At 40.7% G+C, this 22,069-nt stretch overlaps 1 protein-coding gene across 3 annotated transcripts; it reads right to left on the bottom strand.

The window, feature by feature from the left end:
- Positions 1-353: 353 nt before the first annotated feature.
- LOC117415835 (echinoderm microtubule-associated protein-like 1) lies at positions 354-21,581 on the bottom strand. 3 transcript variants are annotated; one of them, XM_034026684.3, is made up of 21 exons: positions 21,106-21,581; positions 18,524-18,709; positions 17,682-17,808; positions 8,977-9,005; positions 7,711-7,840; positions 7,143-7,292; positions 6,543-6,612; positions 6,263-6,373; positions 6,052-6,147; positions 5,642-5,776; positions 5,416-5,515; positions 4,293-4,447; positions 3,808-3,933; positions 3,577-3,708; positions 3,182-3,249; positions 2,899-2,987; positions 2,479-2,576; positions 1,911-1,998; positions 1,717-1,812; positions 1,168-1,298; positions 354-884 (listed from the first exon to the last, which is right to left on the bottom strand). In XM_034026684.3, exons 1-21 carry the CDS (start codon positions 21,173-21,175, stop codon positions 759-761), a joined length of 2,313 nt encoding a protein of 770 aa, XP_033882575.1. In that variant the 5' UTR covers positions 21,176-21,581; the 3' UTR covers positions 354-758. The 3 variants fall into 3 exon arrangements, with proteins under 3 accessions (XP_033882575.1, XP_058882638.1, XP_058882639.1); XM_059026655.1 differs by lacking the exon at positions 21,106-21,581 and having other exon boundaries at positions 8,925-9,005; positions 18,524-18,661; XM_059026656.1 differs by lacking the exons at positions 17,682-17,808; positions 18,524-18,709; positions 21,106-21,581 and adding an exon at positions 13,969-14,100.
- Positions 21,582-22,069: the final 488 nt, after the last annotated feature.

Raw genomic sequence — 22,069 nt, 5'->3', positions numbered from 1 at the left:
CATATAAAAAACACAACAACGATAGAAATAAGACTCCCGTTGCATAGCAGTTTTGCCCATTCCAGATTTTAATACAACCTTTCTTAGGCACTATATAGGTAACACACTCAGGTGTGTTATCATACATAGTAAAACCAGGAATGGATCTGCTATGTAATGGGAGTCTTATGGCAGTTCCTGAGTAATCCAAGTGTGATAATTAACTACACAGTTTGTTAGACCACTACAGAAGACTAACCTTGATACGATATAAAACAATGACATTGGGGATGACTAAAGAACTGGAGTCATTATAATCTAAAACGATGGGATTTAATCTAGGAAGGGCATAGCAAATAAACACACTCATTCACTATCTTGCAATAGAATCTTTATTAGACAAAAAAGGAAAAAAAAAAGTAAGCAAGTCTAGTTATTTAGCTTTCTTAGACTTGTCAAAAAGAGGAAAGCTTCAACTAATTTACTTTAATACAATTTCATTATTAAGAACTTCACAACCATTCAGTAAAATTTTAGGTTATTGCAACAAACTTTACAGTACTTTTTTCTTTAACATCTTTCTTTAAATAATTAACTGGTCATGCTTTGCGTTCTATTTTCTGTGTCAGTGCCCCCTCTAGTGGCTATCAAGCGCAGTGCAGTTACGTATTTATTTCTGATGAGTGAGGGTGGTAATCAAGATTAGGCACAGCAGGACTGCCCCCTCGTGGGCAGGAGGCTCCAGTGAAAGACAATCTTCAGTGGGGTTGCTTAGAGCCTTAGACAACTCTCCATTGCAGAATGCTCATGTCTTTCCCTCCAGTGGACAGCAGCAGACTGTTGTCATGGAGAAAGGCAACGTTGGTCACGTGACTGCTGTGGCCACTGTAGGAATGGCTTGGCGCCTAAAAAAGAACAAAAAAATAATAATGAATCAATGACTGACAATATTTAGTACAATGCAGTCAAGGCCTGCTAGCACAATTTTGCCCCCATGGTAGAATCTAGTTTTTTTGTTTGTTGTTTTTTTTACCATTTATTGTCGTGTCAAGTTAAACCTGTTTGGAACGATAACGTATAAAAATTGTTATGAAGTTGCAATTAAATCCACCCTGAGCTGTTTCAAAAGTACGTGAGAAATCAGAGAGAGAGAGAGAGAGAGAGAGAGAGAGAGGAGATCTTTCTCACCCGAGGCTGGGAGCTGGGGTTCGAGAACAATAGCACTTTGCCAAAATCATCCGCTGTGGCCAGGAGCTTCTGATCTGGTGACCTGCAGACAGCGTTTATATCTGTGCCGTCTACACCATCGGGCCAAATCCCTGGAGAACAAAAAAACACCGACAACTGGGTTTCTGCCTGGCTGGTTTATCTTCTGAATCCGAGTACAGGGTGGCAAGAAAGCTAGTATGCCAGTAGTATAACATTTGACTACATGATGTTAAATTAAATATCTAAAATTGTTAAGTGTTTTAAAAATAGTCAATCCTAAAATTCTAGGTGATGCAAAACTGCCGCAGCTGTATCTGACAATTATAAAAATGGAAGGAAGAGTTAGTAATGGGAGGTTATCACCTGCTGACCAGTCAGCTAATCTACAGGTCTGTTTAGTGTACGTTACATTCCAGTACAAGACTGAACCCGTTGAATGGGTTTCCCATAGGCTGCCTGTAAAAAAAGTTACAGGGTGCTGGAAGAGTGACAGCCACACCCCAAAGCAAATTCCCAGTAAAAGCTCACCAAAGACTCCGATTCCCAGTACGCAGGTGGAGGAGGCCCATTCCAGATTGCGCACAGTGTCAATGCTGGTTACCTGCTTGCAGTTTGAGGCGTTCCCTGCTCAGAGAAAAAAAAAAAAAAAAGAAAGAAATCAGTTCTATTATCTCACTACCAGAGGATGCTCCTGAAGAATCCAGACTCTTAATTAAACTTACAGAAAAGGATTTCGTAATCCCCTGAATTGGATACAATATACTGGCTATCTTTAGACCAGTCCAAATGAGTCACAAAACTGGAATGACCCTGCAGGAAAAACAAATCACAATGTTAAGTTCCTTTCACACGCATTCTTTAAAAACAACAATGAGGACAATAGCCGTGTCCACGACTATCCACACTAACTTTACACACGATTGCAAAATCACTTAATGTGATATTGCACATTTATATTGGCAGTGTTTAAGGATAGAAGTCAGACCTCAATGCGAAGATGCAAGCTAAAAAAAAAAAAAAAAAAAAACTTTTTATGAAAGAGGAATCTGTTGGGTGAATCCGCGTATTCTTTTTCAGAGGGCATGCACTAAAAACTATTTTCCAACCAAGCAGAAAAAAAAAATAATAATTTACATACAGAGTTTGAACTATAATATTCCAGGTCCTTTACCAGAGATTATTGACCAATCGGGTAAAGAAAATCTGATCCATTTTCTAATAATTTGAGCACAGCTAATAGAACTGAACTGCATACAAGGTGCTGTAAAATGGATTTTAGTGATCCTGTACCGTGCATTTTCCCACACGGCTGTATTTCTTGCCATTCTCCGTTACAGCATAAACGTAAATGAAGTTATCATGAGATCCAACGGCGAGGTAGTTTCCGTCTGTGAAGCCCAAGACAAAATGCAGTCAGGGTCTATATTTCACCATCACCTGTGCACAAATATTACATCACAAAGCTCAGCCAATCAAAACCCTAGGATTTCCTAACATCCCCACACATCAGGAGTGAGGTCTCCTGCTCTGTAAACAACTGACCTACATTCTAAAGACATTCTGAACTCTGTAATGCATTCTTGTAATTGAAACATGGTTTACAATAGGTTAATACGGTACCTGCACGAGCGTGTCTTCTCATTTCGGTTTCACTCTTCCACCATCAGAGTACATAATTACAACGATATTATTGTAAACTCTCCTGCCTACCTGGTGAGTATTTCACATTAGAGATGATCTCATTGCCATCCGTGTGGACAGAGACTAGGTCTGCTGTTTCAGCATCCAGCACCACCCACCTGGAGAGAGAGGAGCGAGAGAGAGAGAGAGAGAGAGAGCGCGAGACCATTAAGCCAACTATAAAAGGGAACCATGTTCCAAATCAGTAAATGCAAGCTTAAAAGCACCATTCAAAACATTTGGCCATAGGTACTAAAATCACACAGAGAAAACGTTCAGCCTGAAATATGCTGCGACTGGTTTCCTAGGTTACCTTGCCGTCACGGTTCCCACGGCAACCACCGATCCGCTGGGATGGAAACCTGCCGATCGGGCCCCATCCTGAAAAAATAAATAAAATGAAATTTTTAAAAAATATAGTTTGGTATGGGGAGAGTTTTGTTTTTATGATTCTTCAATCCAACCAGCTTCTTGGGAGCATGTACTTACTGGTTTATAAAACCCTCAACACAGCAATTGGTAACAGTCAACAGATTTGACAGCAACGGGACATTTGATTTTTTTTTCTTGTCCCTACAGTACAGTGTCTGTGACTAGCAAGAGCAGCTCAAAGCAAGGTAGGCTTTTAAATTCCAGTTACTTTACCCTTTGTTGTTTTAAAATGCAGGTATTAGGTATTTGATACATAGATTGTTAAGCAGAAGATACCTCAATCAGTTTGGTCCAGAGGGGCTGGTGTGTGGCCACGTCCCACAGGTGGACGAGTTTGTCGTGGCCGCAGGTCACAAACTGCTCCATGCTGGGGTGGGAGTCCAGACCCCAGAGCTCATCCATGTGACCCTGAAAAAACAGGCAATGCAGTGCTGTGAAAGAGCCGCTTCATAAAGTGGAACGGAGCCTGCTTTCTTAGGAGTTGTTTGGAAGCTGTACCCTGCTTACCTGCACAATGGGACGGAGTACTCCCGAGAAAGACCCATGAAGGACGGCGTTCCGAGTTGTTCCCACAAACAGACTGTCGGACTTCCCCTCCGCCAGGGAGCGGACCGGCCCAAACATCTCGGGGACCTGCGGAGAGAAACCAGTAGGGATCTGCACTTTCCAATCCAGTTTCACAATGCAATGTGCAGCAAGTGTGGGCTACAGAACTTCTGTACCCATTGTACTCCAACATACGGTCATTTCTCTGTGTTTGGTGCCATGTTTGTTATTACCACCATCCCCATCTTAATAGCAGGACAAAGTGACAAATTAAACCAACCCTGGAGAACATTCGATGAAAAACTATGCTAATTGCTAATCCGTGGAACCTGCTGACAAACTCCTATTGCAAAACACCAATGAAGGCGTGGGTTGAAAGTTTTGTCAGCTTTGTTTCTTAAAGGCTTCCTCTACATTTTGAGAACTCTGGGAGTTTCGCGCAGTACCTCCAGCTGCTGTTGCTGCCGATATTCCCGGTCCCACAGGACCACCCTCCTGTCTTTGCCCCCTCCCGACACCAGGGTCCCGTCCTTCAGCAGGCACAGTGCGAAGATCCCTCCCTCGTGAGCGCCAGGGACCACGTGCCTGATCCGGTTACCCCCTGACAAGAACAGAGAGCCTGAGCAAAGAACAGGGGTCCACCGTGCAAGCACAGTCTTGGAATAGACTCCAGGAAGAACCAGAAACTGTCTGGATACCTTTTAAAAAAGGAGTTCAAAATAAAACCGACATCCACGTAGCTATGTCATGTTATTTGTTCTTTCTTGTAATGGGATTAACTTGTTTGTATTGGTTGTGATCATTTAAAATTAGTGTTTTTTTTTTTTTTTGTATTCTATGCCATATTCTCCGTTGAAGAGATTTCAATCTCAACAGGACTTTCCTGATGCGCTACTCTGCTTGTATCATACGTGCAAGAAGATAAAAACACTGATCAACTTGAACTGCATTGCACACAGCTCGGTTTTTCAGACACATGTCATCCTGGCAGGCTTGGTATATCATTAGTCTGATTGAGTGTTGCGTTTACCGAGGTTTATTTACGAAGGGTCTGTGGAGACAAAACCTACTTCCAACGATTTCCTCAATTCACTAACCAAATACATTTCGGTATACATGCAGAATTGCTATAAAAAAGAAAGACCTGTACTTCCTTGTATTTACCAGCAGAGGGCTCCGGTGAATCAGATCTGTCCAACAATCATTTTAAAAAGCACTAAATAGGATTAGGATACCATCTTTAAGATTCTTTGACATTTTATGCCTCAGAAAGCACACCATTTAATTGAAAACATTCCTTTTGTTTAAACTTGTGTCTGTCACTTTCAGCTGGTTTCACAGAACCCCTATTAGTACTAATGTTAGGCAAGACAGTCCACGATTAATGCTAAATCAGGGTCTGTGAAACTAGTCATTCCAATACGACTTGGAGTGCAAAGGCCGGGCACAAACTGGTGACCACATGCCCACCACAAGCGAGCAGCTCAGCTACCATGCAGAACAGCCAGGTCACTGCGCAGGTGTGGGTAGAGAACTCTTAACCTGTCATCTCCCAGTGCACACACAGACCTTTCCCCCAGATGCACATGTTCCCACTGGAGTCCCCAGTGATGGCGTCTCCATTCTCCGCGAAGGCAATACACAGCACGTACTTCGGCTTGTCATGCTTCTGAAACAAAGAAAAAAAAAAAAAGTGCAGTGAAAAATCCTGCTGTAGAAAAAGAGAATATTGGGGTTTCTCCAGCATTGTGGCAGGCAGGCGGCAGGGGGGGGGGGGGGGGGGGGGTGTTCTCACCTCAAACAGGCCCTGCCGTTTGGTCAGAGTGTTGTCTACGATGGTCCAGAAGTTGAGGTGAGATTTCCCACAGGTCAGAATGAGGTTTGAATCCATGGGGTGAAAGTTTGCAGACAGCACCGCGTCATTGGAGCACTGTCAGAGAGAGCGAAGACCCCAAATAAATATATTCCAGCATATTGTGTACACTGCAGATGGAGTTATTCTAGGACTGGTATAACCTATGGAGCACTTAACGTATGATCATGGATGGTTTTATTTTATATAGCAAGTACACCGTATGAAAAAAATAGGTTTATCTGTATATGAAAAAGCTGAATTCAGAACAAATTACTCTTTAGAACACCACTTAACAAAACGATGTATAACCCACCCCATGCTGCAAGTAGAGCAGCCTGCCAGTCCCATACCTTCACTTCAGCCAGCTTCTTCTCTTTCTGCCACTCCCACACAGACAGGGTGTGGTCGTTGGCATCGTCTACTGCACACAGATGGGTCCCTCCGTTCTGCACAGCACAGAAATGCATCAATACAGAAACACGTACACACAGAATAACTGCATAGAAAAAAAAAAACAAGGTGTGGAACAAATATATAAAATTAATTAATTTAAAAACGTACAGACTTGGAGAAGGCCACACAGGCGACAGCACGATCAAAGACGCCCATCCCCACTACATGAAGTGTGTTGAGGCTGACAGAGTCCCACACGCGGGCATGAGGGGGCAGTTGCTGGAAGGAAAGAGGAAAAACAAAGGTTATGCTGTTAGGATGAAGACTGGGAGGCAAACGGACGGGGGATCAAAACAGAAGATATCAAGAGAAGGAAGGGGGCGTTAGTAACCGGCAAAATGATTTAATAAAGAGAGTGACGTTTTTGATTTAACATCTCAATAAATACCTTGCCATCTCTGGAGGTTCCTGCTACTTGGCCTGTCGCAATGGTGACCATATCAGGGTGGACAGCCAAGCTGAAGAGAGAAGAGAACAACTTAATTCTCCTGAATTAAACAGAAAGCCCACAAAAAAAACAAAAAAACAACAACTTTAAAAATCTGCAACTAAAAGTTAGCCTTTAGATTTTTTTCCATAGGCTGGCAGTCACCGGGGTCTCATTTTTCTTTTTTACATCTCAATACCACGCCCTTACACTTGTAATCCTGTGTGGTCTCAACCCTCATTGCACTGTATGCTTATTCTACACAGTAGTGTTAATATGCTGTTCCAGAGAGTTAACCTTTTAAAAAGGTACAAATAAAATTATGCCAACTTATTTTTTTGCTACGAGGTGCACGGAACTGGGTTTAAAATTCAACGACAGGTTGGATCTGGTCATCCAAAAATTAAGAAACGGACACCGTTTAGATCAATAAAATGCAGGTTTAGTTTATTCACAACTGCAAAGCCCTTGTTCCACAAGCACAGAACCCCACCCACCCCATTGTAAATTACCATCCAATGCAAACCGGCCCAGTTTGATTGGCCGAACACGCCTCCTTACCACTTGACATCATCGTTGTGCCCCAGGTAGTGCCTCTGCTGCCGTTCCTCCACGTTGTACAGAACCACCACCGAGGCGATGAAGTAGACGATCTCTCCCGTGGGCAGGAGATACAGGTTCGACCGACAGTCCCGCCCCCGGTACCCATATCTGAACACACACACAGGTCAAGGATCACCACAGCGAGCAAGAACACAGGCTGGCATCAACCTCGATACAGGGATTTAGAGGAAATCATGGGTCTGTTAAACTTCCAGCCTGTCTTATCCTGTGTATAGATGTCACCGCACGCAGAACACAGAATACCAAAAAATTTGAAAAAAACTTTTTTTACAAATCAACAGTAGCTCTGGAGTTAATTTTGCAATTAATAATAAGTTTGTGTCACGTGTGTCGGAAGTCTCTTAACAAATCATTTTGCACACAGTTTGAGTATTCATAATCCAAACTGCCGCAGCCGGTTACAATGAGAGGTCTTGGCAACGGATTTAAAAATCTTTGCATGAGAATGTGTACTTCTGCAGATTGAATACTCAGCTGGTGGTGCCGTTTCTGTGAAAAAGGATACACCCACTGGAGTTTGAGTTTCTGCTCTGGCAGCTGCGCTTTGGTCTCCAAGTTGTAGCTGCCTTTCAGTCTGTCAGGGAGGTGCATAGTGACAGGACGACCACGGAGAAACATTTTCACATAGCCATCATCTGAGAGAGAGAGAGAGTGTGAGAGAGAGAAAGAAAGAGACACACAGGCATTCAATGATAACCAACAAGCATCAAATTTCGACATGCGTTTTAAATTATTCAGACAGTCATTTGCGTGGGGTGTAATGGTTCATTGCATAGCGATGAATCGTGATACTTTAATTACATGATATCGTAATAGAGGTATGGCTCATGAAACAAGACAAAAAAAATACAACACAGCTCATTGTAGTTTTAGAATGAAAAAAGAGCTCATGGTAGTTCTAGAATGAAAAAAACAGAGCTCATTGTAGTTCTAGAATGAAATAAAAAAAGTGTGTTTTTCTAATTGGTATAACTACACACTGTCCCCCTCTCAACAAAATAGTCCATCATTAACTGATCTTTAGGTATTATTATGCACCATACAAGTCGCCTGTATCATGATACACAGCATATTGTGCGTGTGTTCATTCCAACACTGCAGTCAGAAAGTTCAATACAAATTGCATTATCAAACTAGGACAGCACCATCAAAAAGTACTTAGGGACGGAGTTTCCCCATCACATGCACCGACACGGGTACAGCACAACATGTGACTGATGGTAATGTCCTGAAGGGCCATTATCGTTTGTGTTATTTCCAATAACGCTGGCTGCAGCACAAAATGCAGGGCAAGAAGTCAATGCAAATGACAACCATGGTAGTTATGTGATCAATCACAGTTCTCAACCAAAACCCAGCACTTCATTTCTTTTGTAAGGGCAGGTTTACTATATTCTTGTAATATATTTCCTCCTCCTGGTTTTCCAATACAAGACCATGGTGATTAATCGTTCGTGCAACGTGTTTGACAATATTTGCATGGGAGACTTGTTTTTCTGGACAAATTAAAAGCTTCAGATACTACCTGCTTTGTAGAAAAGTAAGGAAAGGTATACTGGAAAACTGCTACTAAATGGGGTAATAAATCGATGCAAATTCATGGACAATTTTAGAGACTGCCATGTGGTTTATGCAAATATCTTCCATTCAATGCACACACTACAGCATTGTCCAGCAAGCCTTCATATCCACCGTACCTATGCTAGATTAAAACGTTACCTGCAGTGCTTGCATTCATTGCTTTGACTTCATGTTCTTTGCTGTAACTTACCAACACTGAAGACGGTTTCTTTGGTTTTGCTGGAAGACAAAAAAAAACAAAACAAGAAAGATGCACAATAAATCAATAATTTACAGGCATGAACAGCTGGTAGGCAACAGCTTCTGAGCACGTGCACAAGCACAGCCATCTCCCATGGTAGAATTAATTGAAAAATACGGGAATAGTTTAAATTACTCCAAATGTGTCACAAGGCAATGCAAAAGGCAGTACCCTTTCAATGGGTCTTACAATTCTAAGACCAACCTTAGAACAACATATACGTTTATCATAGCAACGTTTCGGTAGGTTTAACATACCTTTGTCAAGTGAATTTCAAAACAAACTTTTGATGCCATGGTAACTACACTCACTAATTTGTATTTAAATCTATGAATGTGCTTGTGATGTCATTTATTACATTGTTAAATGATCTACTACGACTTTCTATTTAAAACTCCATGCATCATGGTCTATTTATCAATGCAATTTCCTTTATTCTTCCATATTATACATCATCTAACATGCAATTGGTTTTATAGACCAAGAACAGAAACTGTTCACACTGCAACGTCTGACAGCAGTCAAACACAGGTCTCATCTATGCAAAAGACCAACTGAATTTGACTGCCCTATACAAATAAGAAAAACGAGTATCCACTCAAAGATACCTAATCACTGCACTCAGAGAAACGAAGAGCATGCACACAGTGTTCCTGACATGGGATGTAAAATTACAGCCCCCACCCCCCACCGTCTATACCTGCAGTGGGGCGGCAGTGTGGAGTAGCGGTTAGGGCTCTGGACTCTAGACCGGAGGGTCGTGGGTTCAATCCCAGGTGGGGGACACTGCTGCTGTACCCTTGAACAAGGTACTTTACCGAGATTGCTCCAGTAAAAACCCAACTGTATAAATGGGTAATTGTATGAAAAAATAATGCGATATCTTGTAACAATTGTAAGTTGCCCTGGATAAGGGTGTCTGCTAAGAAATAAATAATAATAATAAAGTCTATGACCTCCCCTAAGCCCCACAGAACCAAGGCATACCAGTGTCATTGATCTGCACACAGCACAATGCTGAAGTCACTGGGGATGGAGGTGCAGCGAGAGGTCAGGACAGCAGGTCAATCTCCCTTAACCTTTACAGTAAAAAAATAATTCAACCAACATCAGCAAGAAAGAAACGAGACCGCATCAAGTTAACGGACGTGGAGCAAAACAAAACTGCCTGTGCAGCGCTGTTAAGGGACACAGAATTGCTTGCAGTAGAAGGGAGACCCTCAGAATAGGATTATATTTTGAATGCAAGAATGATTGGTTTGCATATTATACATCAATGTGTGGATAGGCGTGCTGGTTCACTTTGATAATTCAGGTTTTTTTTTGGTTAATCAGTTATTTATTTATTTATTTATTTAAATAAAAATAAAATTCGGCACGTCATTGTAAGACAGAGTATGAAGGCAATACAGAATACTGCGTTATCTGTTTATCAATTACTTACATGGGCTACAGTATGTGTTTTAGCGGTAAGTGGTAGAAACCTTTCAAGATTTGGGGTCAAGGCTAATGCTTTAGCCACGGAAACTTTAATGCACAGATCTCAGTGGTGTGATGGGAAAACATGACCGCTCTGAAACAATTTAATCAGTTTATGGGTAAACTGCCATTTCACTGGTTGTTAAAGATAACATGTGGATTTTGATCACAAGCGAAATAAAATGTTATTGGATTTCTTCTGCAATCTCTTACAGGTGGCGATTTATTATTTTAGGTGCAGTATAACCACAGAAGCACAATAAAACAACACTGTAACGGCACCATTGTATCTCAATTACTTTCCACCTGTTTGCTTATCACTGTGCTCGCTGTTCCAGGCACATTAATACCACATGGTTTTCAGTTTGGTTTTGAAGACTGTGCCTATAACCAGACAAGAAACTGGGGGGGGGGGGGGGGTAAGTAAATGCGTGCTGTACTACATACAGCACATCAGGAACTTGTGTGGATTAGTTTGAGGAACTAGATTAGAATCATTTTAAAGTGTTCTCGAATCCCCTTTCAGAACAGAACGACCTGAACGCACTCTGCGTGAAAGAGTTAAGCCGAGTTTGGCAGTTGCCTGCAGTAGATGATTCAGTGTCTGCCTTGGCTTTTTTTCATCTGCCCCGGAGCTGAGGCAGCAAATTTGAGAACGCGCTCACCCCACCCATGCCTAGCCACCCTGGAAACACTATTTTCAGTGACGAGGGAACAAAATCTCCCACCCAGAACAATAAAATAATTAACCACATATCACACCAGAAGGTGCAAAGTAGTTGTTTTTTTTTTTGTAACAGAATTTTTGTTCCCAGTGTCTTTCGACAACTCGAGTAAGGCTAAACTTAAAACTTTATTTAATAATAATAAAATTATATATATTATATATATATATATATATATTATATATATATAAAATAAGACAAAGGCCAAGATTAACAACATGAATTGATTGGGTAAAGGTGCTACTGTACAGAAATAATCTGAAGAGATGTACAACAATTGTTCCAGGTATGGCAAGACTCACATTTAAGAATATATTGCGATACCAACACTACTGTCGGAGGCTATCAAGCACTGTTGGGCAGCTAGTTAAAGAAATAGTTAATTGCAAAAGTAATAAGACATTACCCAATACCTCACCTGTTTGTTCATGCTAAACTCCCCAACTGATCAAGACATTGCCGATACAGAGATAAGCCAGCAACTAAGCTTTGCACGCAAGGAGTGTACAAGCAACTTGGAGGTGCATTTGAGAAAGCATTCAAGATCCTCAACAAACACATGCCAGCGCCATGTCCGATGCTTTCTTCCAGAAATCGGTAACCGACTATTGCTTAATTTCTGTTCATAAGTGGTAAAGCACGGGTAACAGTGGCCTCATTGTTGTGTACACTGATCTGCAAGTGTGACCTTTGATTGCTGCAAATCAACAAATGAAACGTGTTCAATTCTGCTTCAATCCTATTGCGTGTGCTCCTACACACAGAAGTACATCAGCAAATGTAGTTTCCTTACATCGGAATACAATACACTGTGATGCTAGTTATGTGATTCTGCTGGGCATGGTAATCTGTTTGTTTTAATAAAAGGTAAATCTCTAAAACCTATTTGAATTAAATACAATGCTAGTGCAATAATCCACTGCACTACCTTGCCTCCTAGGAAAACAACAACAACAACATCATACAGCAGCTGGAATGCTTATCTGTCTGATTAAGAACATCCCACAGACCTTTAAAACTGCAGCAAACAGGAGGAAGTCATTTAGAGGAAAGTCACATGAGGTTTTCAATGTTAGCGGTTACCACTACAAAGCTGCAAGACTTTTGCAGTCTACAAACCGGAGGGTCATTACAAAATAACTTGCACAGATGGCCCTGGTCATATTGTTATGGTTTCCCTTATAAAAATGTCCCCACAGTAAAAGCATATCAAAGTGTAATAAAACACAATGGAAGCATGGTAAAGCACATGTAAGCATTGGAAAGCACAGAGAGGCATGGTAAAGCACATTAAAAAAAACAAACTATGGTAAACTAAACCTTATGAAAAGGCGACCCATAGTAAAGTGTAATAAAGCACTGTGAAAGCATAGTTAAGAATTGTAAAAGTATAGTAAAGCATATGAATAAGCATTGCAAACTATGGTAAATGCATAGCATAACTATGAACCAAGGAAAAAGCATGGTAAAAAACACAAAAATACCATGGTAACCTTTTATAAGGGTTTTGCTTCAAAAGGAGGCTACTTGATCTGTGTTTACTGATCTTCAAGCCATTTGAAGGTCAAGATCATCCCAGGCCCCAGTTTATTTGCAGTTTCAAAGTTGCAAATAGTTATAACAATGTTGAACCCCGTGCCAAGTTTCAGCAATTTGGCTCTTTAGCTGTTTTGCAACTGGGAACAGTTTTATCGGTCTTCTAAGGAGTTGCATTTTTTGTGGTTACAATTTTCTCGAAAGTAATGATTAAGTAAACTGCCTGGAATTTTGGTTTTAAACAAATATTATACAAGCGCCAATGGACAAAGTGCAAATAAAAGACACTGTTTATTAGCATCTGTGTACAATGTCAGGAGGCTGTGTGGTCCAGTGGTTAAAGGAAAGGGCTTGTAACGAGGAGGTCCCCGGTTCAAATCCCACCTCAGCCACTGACTCATTGTGTGACCCTGAGCAAGTCACTTCACCCCCTTGTGCTCCGTCTTTCGGGTGAGACGTAGTTGTAAGTGACTCTGCAGCTGATGCATAGTTCACACACCCTAGTCTCTGTAAGTCGCCTTGGATAAAGGCGTCTGCTAAACAAACAAATAATAATAATAATAATAATAATGTTGTCTGCAGTTGAATACATAAAATGGAAGGTACTGTAGCATCAATACATGTGGACTTCAACAGCGTCCAATTCAATAAGGCTGCACTAATTAAAGAGCTGCAGAAATGTGTGCATCTGATGACAGACTGTATGCAGGAAATAATGGGCTGCTGAGAACTCAAAACATCTCCACCACATTACCACAGTTGGCACGCAGAACAAAGCACAACTAAGAACATCATATATATAGCGCCTTCAAAACAGTCACATGGTTAAGTAATTTTCAAAGATTCTTCTTCTTATCGTAGATTTTAAAACACTGGTTCTGTTTTTTAATCCAATTAAAAGGTTGCATGGAGGCCCAAACATCCAGTGTCTCAAAGCTAACTTAGAAACAAAACCGTGTTATTCGATTTAAAAGACAGATAGTTTAGTTTAATGTGCATTCTTTTTTTTAAAAAAAAGCCCACAGTAGATATATACAACACATAAATCGCAAAGGACACTTGCTCTACTAAAATGGATCAACACGCCAACTCTGAAATGGAAGATTGCAAATCCAAAACAAGCCATTAAAAACTAAATAAAAAAAAAAGTTGAATCCCCAAAGTTTCTACAAAGTGATTGAGCAAGCCCAGAACAGCTTACCTGTTTGATTTCTTCATCTTGATTGACGTTTAAAATGGACAAACTGAACAGGATCCGACACTAGCACTTTACTCTGTCTGAAAGCTTTCCCTGTGAACTTCAGCTCTGCTAATTTACACAACACTCAAACACAGTTCTAGACCAATGGCTGGCCACTTCCTCACTCTAACCTCCCTGCCTTCTCTCAAGACCACTCCCCCAGGATCCTTGTTCAGCTGTGTTTTCAGTCTGTGCTCCAGTGTGTATATTTAGGGCGGGTTCGTCAATGTAATTAGCACAGCTCGTTTCAAGTTTCAATGCATCAATTATATTGGCAGTGAAAGAGGTTCACCTAACCAGTTTAAATGTTCCTTTAAAACAAAGGCCAGGTTTCATTGCGCAGCCTTTGAACAAAGAATTTGCTTAATTTTACCTTTTAAATTGTTCTCTTTCATATTAAAAAGAAGTTAAAGATTAAGTTACCTATAAAAGTTGTAGAAGGAACATCTAAGCTGCAAATTATTAGTTCAATTAAAAGGTTCAGTTAAGTTTGCAGAGCCCTGCATTATTTGGTTACTGTAAATAATGTTGCTGCAGAATCTTAGCTGGATCATCAGTGGTTAGATTACAAACGGAGGTGTGATGCATGCTCACGTATAGGTCCGGGTGCCTCCGCTGTGCATCACCAGCAGGTGGGATAACAGAAAGGGTCTCCAGCTCTCTATTACAGTCATTTAACCTCCTTGCGTCTTTCGGACGAGATGTAAAACCAAGGTCCTATTGCAAGGGATTCGGCAGCAGCAGTTGTGATGCATAGTTCACCCTCTAGTCTCCAAGTCGTTTTGGATAAAAGCGTCTGCTTAATGACTAATTAATTTTAATAATAATATTATTACCTGTCTTTCTTGCCACTCGAGGAGGTGCTGGAGGAAGTGGTCCAGCTGCATGCATTCCCAGACCCCACCCTCTTCCCAGAGAACTGGCCCTCAGTGGAGCAGCTTGTCCTCAGACTGGGTGACAGAGACAGAGGCGCCACGATGATTACAGCGGATTTGTTTTTGTTCTGTACACAGACGTGATTCAGAATTGAAACACAGGACATTACAGACCTTATTGCACAAAGCTTTAAGCAACTGCTTAGATTGTTAAAAAGACTCAAATGATGTTTTCATCAATTAAATAAAATGTGAAACGTTCATGAAATGTTTCTATAGACCGGGGTGGCCAAACTTCCTGACCCTACAAGCTGCATACCAGCATTGCCATACGGACGAGAGCCCACACACTGTAAAACATTAAACATTTGAGCAAGCCATTTTAAATACTAGCAGTTTTATTTATTTATTTATTGTCTTGAACATTATAACAGAATCTTGCACTTTCTCTGTGCAGTAGTTGTGATCGCTTGATGGCTGCTGCGTGTATTAAGTACTTTTGAGAGCTTTGTGGATGACAAATGCACAGTATTTCTTTGGACAGGGGATTACAGTAACTGCTCATGACAAGACCTAGGATATATTAAACAGAATATTCATTTTAGACCTGCAATAGAACATTTAAAACACACACTTGAACGTGAGTAGCGGTTTGGCCACCTCTGCTATAGACGGTTGTTACCCTTATAAAAAGTTTACCACAGTAAATTTGCACTTTCCCCATGGTTATATTATGCATTTCCTAGAGTTTACAATGGTTTCCCACATATTCCAGTACACTTTACCATACCTCTGGGCTTTACAACACTTTGCAATGCTTTTACTATGGGACATTTCTGTTGTCTAAGAGTTCGCTTACCTCTCTGTGCTTCACAATGCTTCCCTATGCTTTAACAGACCTCTGTGCTTTACAATGCTTCCCTGTGCTTTACCAGACCTCTCTATGCTTTACAATGCTTCCCTATGCTTTACCAGACCTCTCTGTGCTTTACAATGCTTCCCTATGCTTTACCAGACCTCTCTGTGCTTTACAGTGCTTCCCTGTGCTTTACCAGACCGCTCTGTGCTTTACAATGCTTCCCTGTGCTTTACCAGACCGCTCTGTGCTTTACAATGCTTCCCTATGCCTTGATTATTTGGTTTACTATGGCACTCTTCATGCAATATTTTACAATGAGCAGGATACGGCAATCTTGTTTGCATATGCTTTTCAACTCCACTGAATTCAAAAGCGTTCCGTACTTTGCACAAGGACCTTTCCATCTGCTCTTTTTTTTTTTTTGTGTCAACAGGCACACGATAATGATCTTAGACTTAATCCAGATGTCATTTAATCATGGAAAGATTATGAATTAAATATACAGTGTATACAAACTATCATGGTACAAAACCAGGTAGCAGTAAAAAAAAAAAAAAAAAAAAAAAAAAAAAAAAAACACTAATTATATATATATATATATTATATATATATATATATATATATGTGTGTTTTTGCTCAGAGCCAACTTCCCTATTGAGGTTTTGTTTCAACCAAGGAACTAAATCATTAAATTTGCACATATAACTACAGTCATGTTACAAAGCTAAGGAGCCAACGAATAAAGACAACAGTTCGATTCAACCTGCAATAAAAGATGGACGACATTACTGATGACTAAACCACTGAAGACCCCAAGAGGCTGGTTTTCAAACCATGCGGGTGCCTCAGGGGGGGAAACTGTCCATTCAAAACCCTCAAAACGCAATTACTTTTAAAATCTGCACCAGTGGCAGGAGTTTCTTTACATTCTGCACTGCCGTCACATTCACATGGATTAATGCACAAGGTTCCGGCGCTTTTAAATGGAACTTTAAAAGCTTTATCGGAAGGCTTTGGGCACAGATTCAGTTCAATTGATGCACACGTTATATGAAAAATTACAATTATACATAGGATCTTGGACTTGCGCGAGGCAACGCATGCACACGGAACCGACTGCAGCACCAGTTTGATACTGGGAACGAGAGGAGAAGGAGTTTTACAGACTGGTATGGTGGTGCAGATGGGAATGTAGCTAGTGTGGGCCGGTGTTGAAGAATGATCCCACCTTCTGAGACACTTTCAGATCTAGCTACCAGATTGGAGGTTAGACTGCCCACACTAGAGAGTCATCCTTCAAGCAGCGCCTTCAGCTTCCTTCAAAATGATTCGCTGGATCCGGATCTAGCTTTTGGAAAAGACGCAACTGTAAAACAGTTAATTTAATAATTTAAAACTACTTAATTTAATATTGATGATATTTATGTTGCTTGTGGCCATCTGAAGAAGTTTTTTTTTCAATGAGTCACCTGGGCCCCATCTGTGTGCAAAGCAAGACCCAATTAACATGTTGCTTCTTGTTGTAAAGGGAGCAATGCTCCATTTAGCAATACCAAGACATTCAGTAAAGAAGGGTCTGATTGGGGTGTTTTATTTCTCTTTTTAACCCCAAGCCTAGTCCAACATACCTAGATAACAATTTAGGGTACAATTAAAAAGAGATGGTTAGCTAAATAAAAATCATTTATATTTGAAGAGCATAAGATTAATCTATTCAGCGAAACCAAGATGTTTATTATTTAAGTGAGCGCAGTTAAACACCCCCCCAAACCAGCAGTTTCCTGACCACTACTGTATATATTTCAGTATTATAAAACTCAAATGAGAGCAAACCTCATTCGCTTAGAGAAGAAAAAAAAAAAAAACCAATCACACTTTTACTAATATGGCCAAATCGTTAGTTGAATAAATACCAGTCTCAGAGTATCAAGTTTGATTACCTTTTCCCGGACAGTACCATTTCCTTCTTGGGGGAGGACGGGGAGGGCGGGTATCCCCCCATTCTTTTCTGTGGTAGATACCCATTGCAGAAGGGCTTGGATGGCAAGGCCTGGAGTATGTGACAAACTGCAAGGCAGAAATAAAATTCCAGCATAAGGTGTCAGAAATCGAAGCTAGAAAACAATGCAGTCAGATACAGGATTGCACTCAAGCACCAGTGACTTCTCAGCATATATTCTGCAAGCACTGAATTAAAATGATTCAAGTACAAGGTTTGTTTAGGGAAGGTTTTCCCAAAGCAATCGTGCAAAGTGTGTTTACAACAAATCACCCAGTAGATCTGTGCAAAATCGGCAGCATGTTAAAACAGAGATGCCTACACTGATGAAGGCATTCGGTGAAACATTTATACAGCTCTGCGCTATGCAAACCTGTGTTGCTCTATAAAGCGATCGCCATTTGAAAATACTGTATCCCAATTAAAACGACATAAATAGCATTGGGAAGAACCGTCTCCCAGAGTCTCCGTCTCCCATTTAAGCAGGATTATCAGTATTCCAATTATGTGGTGCCAACAGTACTACTACTACGACTTCTGGGAGACTTCTGCGATAACATTTTGTAGTTTCTTTGATTACATGACGCTAAATAAAAGATCTATATTATTTTCATCTATATATTTTTGATGTCTCAAAACTTTTGGCCATAGCTGTATAATGCCCCAGTTTGATACTGGGAACGAGATGAGATTGAGTTTTACAAACTAATATAATGGTGCAAAGAAAAAAAAAAGCCTTCCTGTTATTCAAACCCATGAAAGGATGAAGGCAGTTGGCGTCACCTTTCGTGGGTCCCCCTCTACTGCCGAAGCCCTGGTTCTGCTCCTCACAGCTGCCCAGCCTCCTCAGCACATCAGCCAGTGCCGCCTTCAGCAGCTGGATCTCATCCTCCTGCAGCTGCACCCTCTGCTCCAGGTACGCGAGTCGGTCGTCCACCTCCATGGAGCTGCTGGCAGACAGGTTGTCATCTGGGGGAGAGAAGGGGAGGTGAGGATCTTGCGTCTACGAAACCACTTTGTGGTTTGGAACTTGGTTTCAGGAGACTTGGTTTCAGGCCACTGCACAGTACATCAGGGGAGGCTTGGGGTTTGATACAGCAACCTCGAAACTAGGTCTTCTGGAACCAGGTTTCAAGCCGATGTTCCTGAAAAACTGGCTTTGTGTTCCCTCAGCTGAAGACACCAGGGGCTGAATTCTCAAAGCGTTTACTCCAGTCTTTTAAACAGGTCATTAAAACACCTCTTAAATTTTACAAAAGTAAAACCAAAACGAGTTATACATTTCAAGTTCACTTAAGCACTCCAAATGTGTATCGTAATTCCCCAATGCATAGCAGTTGGATCCATTCCTGGTTTTACCAGGAATTTTATGAGACACCTGTGCTTGTTACACGCACACTGTGACTAATCAAGTGCATATTAAAACCTGGAATGGGTAAAACTGCTATGCAATAGGAGTCAAACTTTGCCTCCACCACCATGATTGAGGAACGAACAGAGTGACCTGTTCAGAAATTCTGCCAGAGGGCTCTTTTGGGGAAAAAAAACAAAACAAAATGCAGGTTTAACAATGACCCTACAACAACACAATCCTTTAACATGAGGAATCTCACGGTCTTTGGTCATTACCCCCATGCTATTTCCATTTAAAAAAATAAATAAAATAGAGACCTTCAGAGTCAAATGCATTGTATTCTTATCATTAAAACTATCAATAGGGCTACATTTTAAAATGGAAACTCGATCAATTCAATAACAAAACGCCTCAACACGAAGTCCTCCAAATCTGACATGGAGAAAGACTCCTGGTTGAAATGTCACAGAATGGATTACTGTTAGTTTTACTCTTCTGAAAACCTTTTGCTGTTCAGTTGAGGGACTCAAATCCTCCATCTAGTGGAGAAACACACATGCTACACGCGCATTTTGATCCCTTTTGCATCACAACTCGACAGACACAATCAAAAACGATAATGAATCGATCTCGTTTGTCCAACCACCGCCTAAACACTTAAATCTGAACTGCTTAGCAATGCACTCGAAGGATCAATGAATGTAAAGAAATAAATGTCCCAGGCATAATTGTTAGTGCTGGTTCGCTTTTCTATTTTTTTTTCAAGTGTTAAATGTCTAAGCAGAGGGGAATAAATTCAGATCATTCTGATGTGTGGTTTCAAATAGTAAACGGGGGTGTGGCCACCAGATTTAAGACAAAATATATTTATTAGAACACCGGTTTTAAAATGCATTGAAATCAACGGGAAAGTCGACCCTAAGGTTTCAAATAAATATATTTAAAATACATTAAAAATCATATTTTAAAAAGTTAAATAACTGAAAACACACATTTCACTTAACATTGACTACTTTAGCCAGACAATTCTTTATACTAGATTACTGCATTATAAAATTATTCTTACTACCGTGAGAGACAGTAGGTGATCGAGATAGTTCCATCAAAGAGCCAGGGCAGAGTGGGGAAACACACGCCTCCTCACTTTATGCTGTCGCTTGAGAGCTTCATTAGCACCACAGAACAGCCACAGGTATCCACGGATACACAGCGATCGAATAAAAGGACGTCTACATTAGAGTGAAACTCACAAACGATGGATTGAATATAAAACGTGCTTGAGTCGTGCTGTAACTTGGGATTTAGCAGAAGTCAAATCAGTAGCAGCGCAATGGAGGGATATAGCCTATATAGGGGACTGCATCCGTCAGCCTGTACTGCAGCGTCTCATATAGTACACAGATTGTTGTGTAAAGGATCCAATTTAAAAAAAAAAAAAAAAAAAAAAAAAAAACAGGAATACTATTATGGTGTAAAATCTCATTCTGGGGGCAATGCAGATTTAATGTAGTTTGAAAACTATCTGGTTTGTTTGCGTTTTATCTTTTTAAAATAGGTCGTTGTTGCAGGCATGCGATTTGCAAAAGCAGATAAAATACCGTTGCATCTTGAATCTACGACACAAGTTTAGAAAGTGCGGTTACTAAATGAATAGATAAGTATCGATTAATACTCACTGTAGTTAAAAAAAACACCAATACAATGTAGAAATCTACTGAACTGAACTGAACACCAGACAGCATCTAAACAGAGATTAACCCCAACTCTTGGTATTAATATTAGGCGTCTAATTTTATCATTCCCAACGTTTGCTGTGCGTTTGCTTAGCAAAAACCTGCAGAAATTGGTTTGTTTGCATACGCTCGCGTGCACTTTATTTTCATGCATAAAGGCTGTCTCGCAGCTTGATTGTGTTTTGCAACTGTATTATTTATAAACTACGCGACATCAAAGAGAAATGACTCATTAGGGCATCAGAAGAGAATATGCCAAGTCGCATAAAAAAACTTACCGTTGCAATATTGAAGGAGCGAAGTGTTGTCATAGAGGCTTCCAAACGAAGACACCCTAGTTTCAGACATCGCTATTTTCGAGGTCTCCGCCCTCCCTTTTCCTCTGTTTCGAGCAAACTCCCTTTTTTATAGCACTCCTTTCACGCTTCCCTCTTTCTTTTCCCCTAAATCAGATTCTTCCCACCTCCCCTCTGTCTCTCCCTGCCCCCGTCTCCTCCTCGGCCCTACCGTACCCCGCTGATGCCACCTTGCCTGGCTTGTTTCTATAGCAACCTCACTCTTCATCTGGGCCTGCTTTCACGGCGCAGCTGTTGTGTGAAACACAGCAACCATGCCAAAAATATTAATAAATACATAAACCAGAAATTCACACACTCAGATCTGTTGTTTATTTAAATAAATAAGTTACAACACCTAAATAAATAACCTGAAATAAATATACAACCTAATTAGGTTATGGCCACAGTGGGGGCTAATGGTTTCACCAGAGCCTAATATAAGCAAACCAATTTGCTACTGACAAATTATATTATAGGCGTGCAATTGAATTAGATGTGGCGTGTGGACGTCAGTCAGTCAGTCAGCGTTCTCATTTGTAATGGGATCATACAGAAAAAAACAAGTTTGCTGTTTCACCAACCAACTCGTTGTAAGAGTTTTTTTTTTAATACAATGCACCGGTCCTTGTTAAATTTAAATTGGAATAAAGCGGCGTGAAAGCATATGCAACGTGTACTTATTTGCTGTTTGACTAGCGGGTTAATGATTTTAACATATGGTATTCCTGATCAAGAAATCCTGTTACTACGCCTTAATCGTAGTTTAATAGTTAATCTGTTGTTAACCATTTAACTAAAAGGGCGCTCAGCTTGGTGAAGAACTCGCGCCAGTTTGATCAATTACTGAAATTCAGTCCAATCGATTTGTTTGGTTGCAGTTGCTGTCTGCAAACACCAGAGGGCA

The sequence above is a fragment of the Acipenser ruthenus genome, chromosome 7 (assembly GCF_902713425.1).
Source record: "Acipenser ruthenus chromosome 7, fAciRut3.2 maternal haplotype, whole genome shotgun sequence".
NCBI lineage: Eukaryota > Metazoa > Chordata > Actinopteri > Acipenseriformes > Acipenseridae > Acipenser > Acipenser ruthenus.
Note: the sequence above shows the minus strand (reverse complement) of the source record. Positions and strands in the feature narration are given on the sequence as shown.